The sequence below is a fragment of the Pagrus major genome, chromosome 18 (assembly GCF_040436345.1).
Source record: "Pagrus major chromosome 18, Pma_NU_1.0".
In the NCBI taxonomy this organism is placed as follows: domain Eukaryota; kingdom Metazoa; phylum Chordata; class Actinopteri; order Spariformes; family Sparidae; genus Pagrus; species Pagrus major.
The window spans coordinates 5,222,119-5,234,636 of record NC_133232.1 but is presented as its reverse complement, the minus strand read 5'-3'; the positions used below and the strand labels follow the sequence as shown (position 1 = coordinate 5,234,636).

Here is a 12,518-nt window from a genome sequence, read left to right as displayed (position 1 = left end):
TATGTATCGCTTAAAGGAACAGTTCACCCCAAAAATGCTGCCAAGGCCGTTGGGATCCCCCTAAAGAAAACACAACATTTAAATTTTCAGCTCTGAAAATGCTACATTAGCAGTTAGCATTTCAAATCACAACTTTAGAGGTCAAACATCCTGATTTAGTTAGTAAGAAAGTTACTACATCACAATCTGCACCTCGTTCACAAAGACAGAATACGTTGTCTTGTTATTATTACCTCTACATCACATAATTATAATTTAGCCTCATAAGCACTAAAAAAATACAATAAAAACATTTTCGAATTTCAAGATTTGTCAAATTACATGAAAATGATCTCACACAACATCAGAGTAATAAATCTAGTTACAAGAAATTAGATTTAGACAAGATTAGAAGAAAACTGATTTTAAAATGAAAAGATCCTGCTGTCCTTTGTTTAAAGGATCAGGTCGCAAAAAAATCTTAAATCCGGTCATCCAGTTATCATGCAGCCCGTCTGAAGTGGGTTCACGAGGGTGTAAATAATGTCTTGGGGCTCCTGGACACTTGGATTAAGCCGACACGTGAATATGATAGACTTAAACATGATATAATGCAGCCATGAAGTGATACGAGTAATTTTTAAAGTGTTTATTGATGTATCTGTAAACATCTATAACTTTTTGATGAATGATTTATTATACAGGATGACATAAGTGCAACTATTTTTAATGATTTATGACGACACAAATCTTTATAAAACATTTATTAACTGGTTATACAGATGTCTGTATAAATGTGTCTCACAAAGACGTGTTGAGCTTGAAGTTTCACTCTGTATCTACAGCAGCTGATGGATCACATCTCTGTACATCTACACCAAGTTATGTTCTCTGGATGAAGAGATTAAAACCTGTGTTGATGAAACTCTGCCTGATGTAAAATGAGCCTCAAACTGAGCCTGACTTCACTCACCTGCACTGTTCTCTCTGATCCTGGATCAGTCGTTCCTCCTGAGACTAACCTGCTCTGTGTGTGTGTGTGTTTTATCTGCAGATTCTTCCTCAAGTTCTTCCTCAAGTGCAATCAGAACTGTTTGAAAAATGCAGGAAACCCACGAGACATGAGGAGGTTCCAGGTAAGAGACGCACCTGAAACACCTGATACACCTGCTGCTCCATCAAGTGCTGCCGTAGCTGACCCTCATGTGTGTGTTTCTGTGTGTGTGTGCAGGTGGTGGTTTCCACTACAGTCAACGTGGACGGTCACGTGCTGGCGGTCTCAGACAACATGTTCGTCCACAACAACTCCAAACATGGCCGCCGTGCCCGACGTCTGGATCCCTCTGAAGGTTAGACGTCGCTCAGACTTTAAATGTTTGTGCTCTGTTAACCTGCCAGTGTGAGCAGAGGTTTGTGAACACACTGTTTCAACTAGTAACCACACTATCACCAGACTCCCTTAACAAATGTAGTGATTTTAAGAGTTGTTGAGTTAAAACAAACTTTATAACCGTTGTGAAACTCTGTCTCTGACAGATTCTAAGTCATTGTCTCCTTCTTGTAAATTCAGCATTAAATGAAAACATGAAGTTGTTTGTCTCCTTGTAAAAAGTGTCAGTTTGTGGCAGCATGGCTGTACCAGCCTGTCTGCTTCTGTGTCTAAAGTGCTAAAGTCTTACCTGCCAACATTTAGCAGCTGTTTGAACACACTGTTTACACTGATTTCACCATTTACACTCCATATATGTTTGTTTCATATAGAGCAGGAAGTGACATCTGATCACTGTGGATATTCAGACGCTGGTTAATGTAGCTGTGAACTGACGGAGAGCTGAACACTGTGATCGGATCACTCAGGACCGATGGTAACAGCAGGACTCAACAGGGTCTGTGAGAAAATCAGCAGAGTGGCCCTTTAACAAACACTGTGACAATCAGGGAGAAGCAAACAAGATGAAACTAAAAGCAGAGCTCAACGTGATGCAGCTGCTCTTTACTGGAAGGAACTTGTCATATTTTGACAGAAGACAAAGGAAAACTGGCAAATGTTGAATGTGACAGAAGCCAAAAACCAACTACAGCAGCAGAGTGAAACAGGGACAGCAGGTCTGTGAGCTGCTGGCACGTCTCCGTCCTGCCCCGTGTTCCTGTTGGACGTCCTGCACCGCCGGGCGGGGACGGCGAACAAACGCTCCGTTCTTCCACCGTCCGCAGCGACCAAATAAAATGCATCATTCACGTATAAACTTCACACGATGAAACTCGACTCTGAGAGCTGGAGCTCCGCGGTAACATTTCCTCTGAAGTTGTAAAGTTTAATACCTCTTTGCCCTGTCCCCACTCTCATAAAACCCTCCTGCCTCACTGTGCAGCTTCCAGCAGCAATGACATAAGTCCCTCGTTTGACTCGGCCAACTTGGAGTGCCAGATGGGTGGGGCTTAACCATGCCAGTACCAGGGTTTTCTGACGGCATCAGAGAAGATGTGGGTCGCAAGAAAATGGACATAATTGACTTGAATATACTTCATCTAAATGTCCCAGCATTCATTGTTTCGCCCTGTGTGGAGAAGCCCCACCCATCTGGCACCTACAGGAGAGCAAAACAAACTCTGAGCATGAAAAGATCAATATATCGTCCCTGTCTCACTTGCCTAATCACCGTCCTCTGCAGTTTCCCCTTAAATCATTTTAAAGTTGAACACTCCCTTGTTTGTTTTGTCCACCTCGAAATACCAGACGGGTGGAGTTTATTATATAAAAGCATTAGATAGTCTCAGGAGGATGTCAATCACTAGAAAGTGAAACTAAAGTAACTGTGACGTCTAGTGTCCATGTGACACTCTTCAATCATTGTGTCATCCTCTTTGGTAAACTCCTACCATCTGGCACAATCAGAAAATTAAAACAAGCAACCCTAAGCGAGCCAGTCTGTCTCGTCCACCTTATGATTACTAAAAGTTTGGCTCCGTTCCATGAAAAGTGATGTAACTGTTTTGCTTGTTTTATCCTCCTTGGTGTGCCAGATGGGTGGAGCTTACTACTTTGACTCCATCCATCCTGGACGCACAATAGAATAAAACAAGCCCTTAATCCAGCAGCTGTGTCCTCAGATTCTCACATCTAAACCTCTGCAGTTTCTTTCAACTTGTTTTTAAGTTTGAGGCGTTTTGAGATGATGTCACTGATTCGCTTGTTTTCACCTACTTGGAACACCAGACGGGTGGGGTCACCACATCTGGGCATCTGATGAGATCTGAGTGATGATAAAGTTGACTCAACGGACTTTCACTTTCCTAAACTTTAGTCTGAACTTCCAGACTCTTGTCATCTCTCCTAGCCAAACACCCCCCTCCTCCCCCCCAGACATGGCCCACTCTTTACAGTTTAAAGTTTGAGTCTTGTTCAGGAGAGAAGCTGCAGCTCATGTGCTTGTTTTAACTTGCTGGAACTTTCAGTCACAGAAAACAAAACAAACTAAACTTCTGTCTTCTTGACCTGCATCATTTAGTCTTCTGAGGTAAACCCCACCTGCCTGGGACGTACAGCAGAGTGAAACAAACCCTCAAACTATTTGCCAGCAGTCAGACTTGAGAAAGCTGCTGTGTCCTCCCTCCTTCACCTCCCAGATGACTACCTCTGCAGTTTCCCTCGACTAGTTTTAAACTCGGCGGCTCTTCCAGGAGCGGATGATGTAACCGTCTCGCTTGCTTTAACCTACTTGCGGCACCAGCAGGGTGGCGTTTATCACACTGAGGGTATTTCCGACAGGATAAGGTCGTTGATCAAAGAGAGTGAGCTGACCTCCTGTGACTGCTTCAACTTTCCTCGCTCTTATGGAGCTGTTTATGTAGCAGTCCCCACCCGTCTGGCACGTCCAAAGGGATAAAACAAATGCTATTTGACACTGATATGTCATTCGCCAAGCTGAGATGTTCTTGTTCTCGCACCTGTGTTCACACCTTGAGACTCTGAAGATTATCAAATCAGCACTTAAACATTCATGTACAGCAGCGCTCAGCTCTGAGGGTGCAGGAGTACTGTACGGTGTCCTGCAGGGGCCAAAAGGGGCCCGTTGTTTACCAGACGGTCCTGTATCTCAGCCCGCAGAGGGAAGCTGGGGGCCTTTCATCTCATCCAGACTGGGATGTTTTCAGAGCTGATAAAACCCCCAACATCTGCTCCCGCCTTTGTCACCAACCCTCAGCCCCCCCGTCTCCTCGATAAAACTTTCCACCGCCTGCTCCTCGCCTTTGTGCTCTATTCATGTGATTGGAAAGTCCCCCACCACCTCCACCAACACCACCCCCCAGACCCATCGCACTGTTTGTTTACTGCTGTGACAAAAGGGGGAAATTAATAAGAAGATGACAATCGACTCCTCAGAGCGGGAAAAGCCTCGACCCTCCGCTGCTGCTGCCGCTGCTGCTGCTGCCGCTGCTGAAGGGTTCGATGGTTTTCTTTTCTTTCATCTGGAAACTCTGAGTGACTTTCAAAAGTTGATGCTGTAACCAGAGGGGGCGACACGGATCCTGAGGAGGCCTTCATATAAAACAAGTCCAGGACTTAGCTGTTAAGTCTTTCAACCGAACCAGAAACACAAAGATTGTTCCCAGGACACGATGTGGGTCCATCTTGAGAACTGTTCTAACAGACGGAGTCAAGAAAGTCGGAAATAAAACCTTCTTCTTCTTCTTCTGTTATATTTCCTGCAGTTCACAGAGTCTTCACAGAGAGATTAAACACTTTGCACATGTTAAAAAAGTTTAATCAGAATATCGATCAGATTGAAGAAGTATTTTGAGAACAGAAAGACGTAAACTGTCCTCTGCACATGAAAAACCTTTGTGTTGCTCTCCAGAAACTGTCTGATGTTCAGGACAGGAACACTTCAGAAACCAGAAACTGGATCTGTGAATCAGAAACTTCACATCAGAGCCTTCAGTCTCTTTCAGCCACATGGAACCACCAGAATAATAAATAAATATTAAAGGACTTGGATTGAGAGTATAATCTGCATGTAAAACACAGTTTCCTCTCCGTGAGCTTTACTTCCAGTAACTGGTCGCAGCAGAACAAACTGTAGCTGGAATGTTTAATAGAGTCTCTAAACACACTTTATAGATCAGATCACATAGTAAACAAAAGGAAGCTCAGCGCTCTGACTGGAATATCAAATCATCCGCACAATAAAACGTCTCTCGGTCCGGGAAAAGGTTGTAAACCTGCGGAGCCTCGTCTTGTTTTCCTCGCAGCTCTGAGTCCGTCCGCCTGTCTGACTCGACTCGACCCGACTCTGTCCGGGCTGCAGTCTAGTCATCACGGAGACGCTGTTTATGTGGAGCCTCTTATTGATCTCTGTGGAAAAGCCAATCATTTTGCATGTATTAGTGCTGCTGGGAGATCGGTCCTGTGTGAAGGGAAATCTGACTGAAAGCTGATTCGATAATCAGCTGCAGCTTTGTTAAAGATTAGTTGTCTTGTTGTGAAACTCTGAAGTCACGTCGACCTGGTGATTAGAGGTCAGAGGTCAAAGCAGACGGTGCTCAAGGACACTTCAGCAGCTTCCTGACATCAGGAGTCTCTGATGAGACTTCACTCATTCCTAAACTGTGTTGAGGAATTAAAAAATCAGATGATTAACAAATAATCATGTCATCTTTAATCACTAAATATTACTCCAGATGACCACAGTGTAGAGAAGTCTTCTCTCCATCTTCGGATCAGATCGGATCACAAGCTTTGTTCCTGAAATTGTAAAATTTCTTCAACAAGAACTGCTAATAGCAACATATTAGTTCAACTGCTAAACTGAAACTTAAGCTGTTATCCTCGACTGTTAGCTAACCTAAGATGTTTTAACTGAACTGTGAACCTGTGAACTAAATTTAGCTGCTAGCTAAACCTAGCACGTCTGTCGTACTAACCAATGTAAATAAAACTGTTTTCATTGCTAAACTGAACAGTTAGCTGAACTGTTGTAGCTGTCACTGTTAGCCAACAACAAACTGAACTGAAACTTGAAACAAGGTAACTAACTTTAAGGTTAGCTGACCTCAAGCACACTGCTAGTCAAGCTAAAACCAAAATGGTAATAAAACTGTTGTCTGCTAAACTTAGCCATTAGCTAACCTCATACAAAGAGCTAAATTGTTAGCTTCACATCTGCTAACCCTGAACCATTTATCACAAGGTCGAGCATGTGATAGTAGAAACTTCTGGCTGTTTAAAGGTGAAAATGTCAGATTTAAACTCCAGATACTTTTCTCAGATGATATCATTTGTAGTATTTGTATTTCTGGGCTGTGTATTGAAGAGTTTCACTCATTCTGCTGTTGTGTCATCTGTGTTTCCGAAGCAGCCACGCCCTGCATCAAAGCCATCAGCCCGAGCGAGGGCTGGACGACCGGCGGCGCCACCGTCATCCTCATCGGGGACAACTTCTTCGACGGCCTGCAGGTCGTCTTCGGCACCATGCTGGTCTGGAGCGAGGTGAGAAAACTGAGGAAACTGTGATGATACTAGTTAGAAGAGGAAAATCTTTGACTCCTCTGTGATCTTTGAGTCTGGTGTTCAAAGTTGCCAAAAATTAAGTTAATTTCAAATTTTTACAGTCAAATCTGTGTTTAAGTATTTAATTTATCATGTGAATCAAACAGACGCAGCAATTTTCACAGAAAACAATATTTGGCACAAAGTCTGTGCTCTGAAAGCAGCTGCACATGATGTACCTGTTCTCCATCTTCTTCATCGACACACACACACACACACACACACACACACACACACACACACACACACACACACAGAAACACCTGCATCTGTATCTGTAGCCCTGCAGCTCCGTCAGGTCTGCATGCCCCCAAAAATATGTAGATTTAGTGCGTGTTGAGGTGCAGGAGGAGCTGCGCATACGGCACGCCATGAAATATTGAAGCAGGTCCAGAAGAGCAGAACACCTGGTGGGGAAGGAGGGAAGGGGGCGTGAGGCAGACACATATACCTCCACACGCTGCTCGCTGCACATCACACGCCGCTGACGGAGCTCCTCACTTTGATCAGCGTCGTCTGGCGGCGAGCAGACGGACTCCAAAGCCCAGCATCCCTCTGAACGCAGCCTGCACGCTGACCCAGATTGGAGGAAGATGGTCGTACTGATTTCCACAGAAAGTTTGTTACTGAGAGAAGAAATCTGTGCAGCTGCAGGTTTTCATCACAGACACTGATAACTGTAACTATATCAGCACCTGTGTGTGTGTGTGAGTGACATATATGTATATGAGTATATTTAAGTTTTTAAAAAGCTGTAATTATGTTAAAAAATGTGACAAATAAATTGCAAATCCAGATAAAATGTATCGTTCTAATAAAAATGTTGTAACGTGACCGACTGGGAACCAAATGAGCTGGAGGTTCTGATCATGGATGTCATCAACGGTCATCAAAGGACTTTTTGTCCTTTTAAAAAGTCCAAAGTGGAACGTTTAAATGACCCACAGAGAACCATATGGGAACGTTTTCATCCCACAAGAACTGAATCAGAACTTACATCTTAATTAAGAGAACGTCCTGTATGAGAATGTCCTCCTAATGTCCCGAACATGTGACCATAAAATAACCCAAATGAAACATCCCTTTAAGTCATAACAGGAACGTCACCACAGAACCAGCTTTAGAACCGTATGTGAACGTTCTGACTGTGTTTTGACCCAGATTGTATCTGTGTTCGTGTGTTTCCTCCTCCAGCTGATCACCCCTCACGCCATCCGGGTCCAGACTCCCCCTCGTCACATCCCCGGGGTCGTGGAGGTCACGCTGTCCTACAAATCCAAACAGTTCTGCAAAGGAGCACCGGGACGATTCGTCTACACCGGTAAGACCCACGAAGAACATGACGGTTCATTTTGGGTTCTGCTGCCATTTTACTGCGTTCAGGAGATGGTTTGATTTCTTTAACCCTGATCTTCAGATCAGATGGAGATATTCTACATTTCCTCTCCATCATTTAGACACATTTACCCAAAATGCATCTTTGAAAACTTCAGGATCTCCAGTTCTGTGAGTTGGAGCGTTGTTATAACGTTGGACTGAAGCTCTCTGTGGCTGGAGAACAGTTTTAAGTGAAGGTTTAAGGTGTTTAGACTTGAGGCCCGGTCGCACCGAGGAGGATCAGGTTTGTTATTCACCTGCTGAAAGTGAAGTAAACATCTTCCCCCGCGTGTCAATCCCATCATCCTCTTCTTTTCTGCAGCTCGTCCTTCAGGCTCATTGTCTGGCCACGTTCTCCTCCTTATCTCCGTCTTGAATCGGTGCTTCTACTGTCCGCGATTATTCCGTCAGAATATCCAGATGTCATTCAAAGTAGCAGAAAGGTCAGATGGAAGGCTGTTTAGTGCGATAAGTAAATGTCATTGCGTCGGGCCGTGAAAGAGTCGAGCGTGTTCGGTCTTTCTGTTTAACACCAGTTTATCACCGCTTCCTTCCTCTCGCTGCTCGTCTTTGTTGGAGGCGCCGCCTCCTCCGACGGCCGAGGAGGGACGAGACGGAGGCTCACAATGGCCGCTCCGGCCGCCGCCTCCTTTTGCAATGCTAATCTGTGATTCCATTTACAGATAGAGCTGACAAGAGCTGCGAGCTCTGCTGTGATGTGGAGCAGTGTTGTGAATAGAGCCTGTTGTTATCTGCATTAGAGTGTGTTCTCCTCAGGAACATGCAGGACAGAACCAGACGACATGTTTCAGTCCAAATCACTCAGGATTGACTGAGTGTCTTCTGTCAGCAGGTAGAAGAGACATAAAAGCTTTAGGACACAAACGTCCTGCAAACTGTGGAAGAGTTTCATTTAATGAGTCAGAACAGACGAATAAAACTTCATTTACATTTACACGTTTCCTTTCTATCACTTTGCTTTAAGACCAGTTCATTAAGAAAGTCGACCAACAGATCAGAGTAGAGTCTGAACGACCCTCCTTCAGCATCAAGTCTCAAGTCTCTGCTACTTGATTTTCTCAGAAATGTTGTAAAAAATATTTGTATTTTATTTGACAGAGACAGAACATACAGGACTGTTAGCTGTAGCTCATCTGCACCACTCGTTCCTGGTTAAACTTTGAAGGAATAAAACACATGATACACCACTTTAATACAGGCATAAAGACTTTATATAACAGGAAAACACCACAGATTTTAACAACAACAACTAAAAATGATGAACAATGTTTAAAACTCAGGGGTGTAACGGTACGCAGTAGTCATGGTTCGATCCCAAATACACAAGCCGAGGTTTCCTATCTTTGGTTTTCAAAAAGACTTAAAACTCGCATTTAAAAGACAAAAAGCAAAAGACACGACTGATAAAAAACAAGTGTGACGTCTGAACCAGGACGAACACATGGACCTTTAAACTGGTTCTGAAAATAATGATTAATAACAGAAAAAAATAAAAAAATAAAGATAAAGACTGAAGGTTGTTTTAATGTTAAAACGAAGAGACAACAGCTGATTATAACAATATAAAATCATGTGATGACAGCTGTTTCTTTTCAAAATAGAATAATTTGATATGTAGTAATAACTTACACAAATACATCTTTACAGCACGAGAACAGTTTTATTTAAAGAGACAGTGAAGTGAACGTTGAGCAGTTTATTCAAACACTGTTACAGTAAATAATCCTTAAATCCAGACTGAATGTATCCAGAGACTCTGAATCTCTTCTGACACAGATAAAGAGGAAGTGAACAGTCTGTCTGTAAAACGGTCAGCAGGAATGTAAAATACAGTAGAACTGCTCCTCAGCTGCAGCGACACACATCCAGAGCAGAACGTGAACATCTGACTGCAGTTTGATTGATAGGAAACAACAAAACGTGGTGTCCCTGAAGGCACTGCGAGGCTGAACCCCGACAGGTGGCTGCATCATAATGTCGCACAGTTTCTTGTAATTCTCCCAAGTCTTCCTCCCGCTCCTCCTGCCAGGGAGGCGGCCATATTGTGCGCACACATCGCCAGTTCATCTGATTTACACATCCGTGTTTTAAGAGCGAGGACGCGGCGTCCGTGTGTGCGTTTCCACGATGCCGTTCATTGTGCCAGCAGCGTGTGTTGTTCATGAATGTGAAATGAGCCGAGCGTCTAAATACTAAACAGGCGAGCGGCGGATAATTGAAGAGGAGAAGAGGAGCTGATGTCATTTCCTTCAGGAGTTTAACTCACACAGTTTTCTGCTCGCTGGAAGAAGAAAAAGAAAAACACATCAACTGCATCCAGGAACAAACATGGCTGCCAATCAGAACCAGAACTGTTAATGACCGCAGAGATGAGACGTTTGTTTCAGTCCGAATTTATTAAAAAACTTTATTTAGAGGACAAGTTCTATTTTATTGTTTGACTTTTTTTCTGTAAAAGGTTTTGTAGTTTTTTGGTGAATGAGTCTGTTGGTTCTGCAGATTTATAGTTTTTTCTTCGGCTGTTCTGTAGTTTTATTTGTGTGTTTGTTGGTCTGCAGGTTTGCAGTTTCTTTAGTTTATTGTAGTTCTTTGTTCCACCGTGTGACGGTTGGTCTTATCTATGATGTCATACGTGTCATTTAAAGTGCAGCGTATGTTTATATGTTAGTTTATATCGTGTGGAAACAGATTTTCATGGGTTGTTTGCAAAGATTTTAAAGACATAATTGATCAGTTGGTGTGTCAGTTGAAGTGTGTTGACTCTGTTGTGCTCCTGCTGCTGATCAGTTGGAGGTAAAGAGCTTCAGGGCAGCTTCACGCCAGCGTTTGTTCATTTTCTATGAACGAAACACAATGTCATTATTTTCTGTGGTTGTTTTGATGCTTCAATAATTAATTTTGACAGTATATGATGATATTTGACCGTAGAAGAGGCTTTAATGGCTCAGGACTTCAGACCTGGGTTTTTCAACACAACACAAACAACCTTCTCCTCCAAGTCAGACAACCTTCTCCTCCGTCTCCTCCTTCTCCTCCATCTCATCTGTCTCCTCTGTCTCTCTCGACTCCTCCCGGCCTCTCAGCCTCCACAGAGGAGGTGCAGCTGGAGGTGAAGTGACGAGGAGTCAGATCCGAGTGTTTTCCCAGAATTCCCTGCTCTCTTCCTCTCTGTGGCTTAAAGAAGCTTCAGGATTTGATCCGTCGGCTTCGCTAGGAAACGTTCAGCAGAATCACAAGAAGGCAGAGAGGAGGAGGGAGGAGGGAGGGAGGGAGAGGAGAGGAGAAGAGAGAGGAGAGGAGAGAGGAGAGGAGAGGAGAGGAGAGGAGAGGAGAGGAGAGGAGAGGAGAGGAGAGGAGGGAGGAGAGGAGGGAGGCTGATTCCTCCTGACCTGAGACTCGTTTGTCTGTAATGATCTGTTACTCTTTAAGTTTTGACTCTTATAGTTTTTCCTCTGCAGACGAGGAAACGTACAAACGTTTCGTCTTCACTTTAATGAACGAACTTCTTTAATAAGTTCAGTGAGTTTAACTTTAGAACAGCTAATAAAGAACATGAATGTTGAAACAACCTCAAATCTAAGAAATAACTAATCTGAGGGACAAAATCAGGAGGATGGAGGATTTTCTTCTTTGGGAGTTTCTTTTTTCTTTTTTTGTGCCTTCTTTTAAATGTTGTTCTGTTCTGTAGTTTTGTAGTATTTTTTTTACCTGTGATATTGTAGTTTGTTGTAGTTTTTGGTTCTGCAGGTTTGTAGTTTTTTGTATTTGTTTTACCTGTGGTATTGTAGATTTCTGGATGGGGTGGGGTCTGTAGATTTGATATTGTAGTTTTTTGTAGTTTTGTGCAGGTTCTCTCATCAGTGCAGTGCTGCTGGGTCCACACCGCTGGCCTCAGAGCTTGTAATGCACGGATCAATGGTGCCTGGGGGGGAGGAGGGGGAGGAGGTGAGGTGAGGTGAGGAGGGGGTGATGTTGTGGGATCGATGGGTGCTGAGTTATTGCGGCGCTCGGCCACTGATTTTTAGAGAGCTGTGTTTTCCCAGGAAAGTCAATACCTCCAGGCTCCTCTCATTAATTTCAACCCCCAACACCTCCTCCTCCTCCTGCAGCTGCACCAGGGGAGCTGCAGCCCCGGAGAGGGAGCAGGGGGAGGAGGGGGGAGGTGGAGGAGGGAGAGAGGGGGTACTGGAGGGAGGGAGGGGGGAGGAGAGAGAAACTGAGATGATGGAAGTCTGAGACTCTGAGGAAGAGAGATGGAGAGGAGAGAGGATGATGATGAAGTCAGACTGAGGAGCAGGTGGAGGAGGAGGAGGAGGAGGAAGAGGAGGAGGAGGAGGAAGAATGAATGAATAAAAGACGAGTGTTTCTGAGGAAAACAGAAATATTGATTCCTGATATGGAGATGATGTTTGCAGAAGATTATTGATGTGAGTCGAGTTTATCTGTCGGAAACTTTCAGTCGTCCTCTCAGCTGTTTGTTTCACAGCTGCAGCTGATCATTAACTTCAGTTTGTATTGTTTTCTGTATTAATTGATCAGTTGTCTGGTTCGCAACGTGTCGATCAGTGTCGTCCTCAGACGTTTTGTTCAA

At 43.8% G+C, this 12,518-nt stretch overlaps 1 protein-coding gene across 5 annotated transcripts in view; it reads left to right on the top strand.

Moving 5' to 3' along the window:
• The window catches only part of LOC141013338 (transcription factor COE3-like), a 147,857-nt gene that overhangs the window by 94,296 nt on the left and 41,043 nt on the right, over nucleotides 1–12,518 (top strand). For 4 of the 5 annotated variants that reach the window (XM_073487029.1, XM_073487028.1, XM_073487030.1 and 1 more), the window contains 4 exons: nucleotides 1,034–1,115; nucleotides 1,211–1,328; nucleotides 6,339–6,469; nucleotides 7,724–7,850. In XM_073487029.1, coding sequence (XP_073343130.1) covers nucleotides 1,034–1,115; nucleotides 1,211–1,328; nucleotides 6,339–6,469; nucleotides 7,724–7,850 — 458 coding nt within the window. Of the gene's footprint in view, nucleotides 1–1,033; nucleotides 1,116–1,210; nucleotides 1,329–6,335; nucleotides 6,470–7,723; nucleotides 7,851–12,518 lie in introns of all 5 variants that reach the window. The other variant, XM_073487027.1, reaches the window with a different exon arrangement.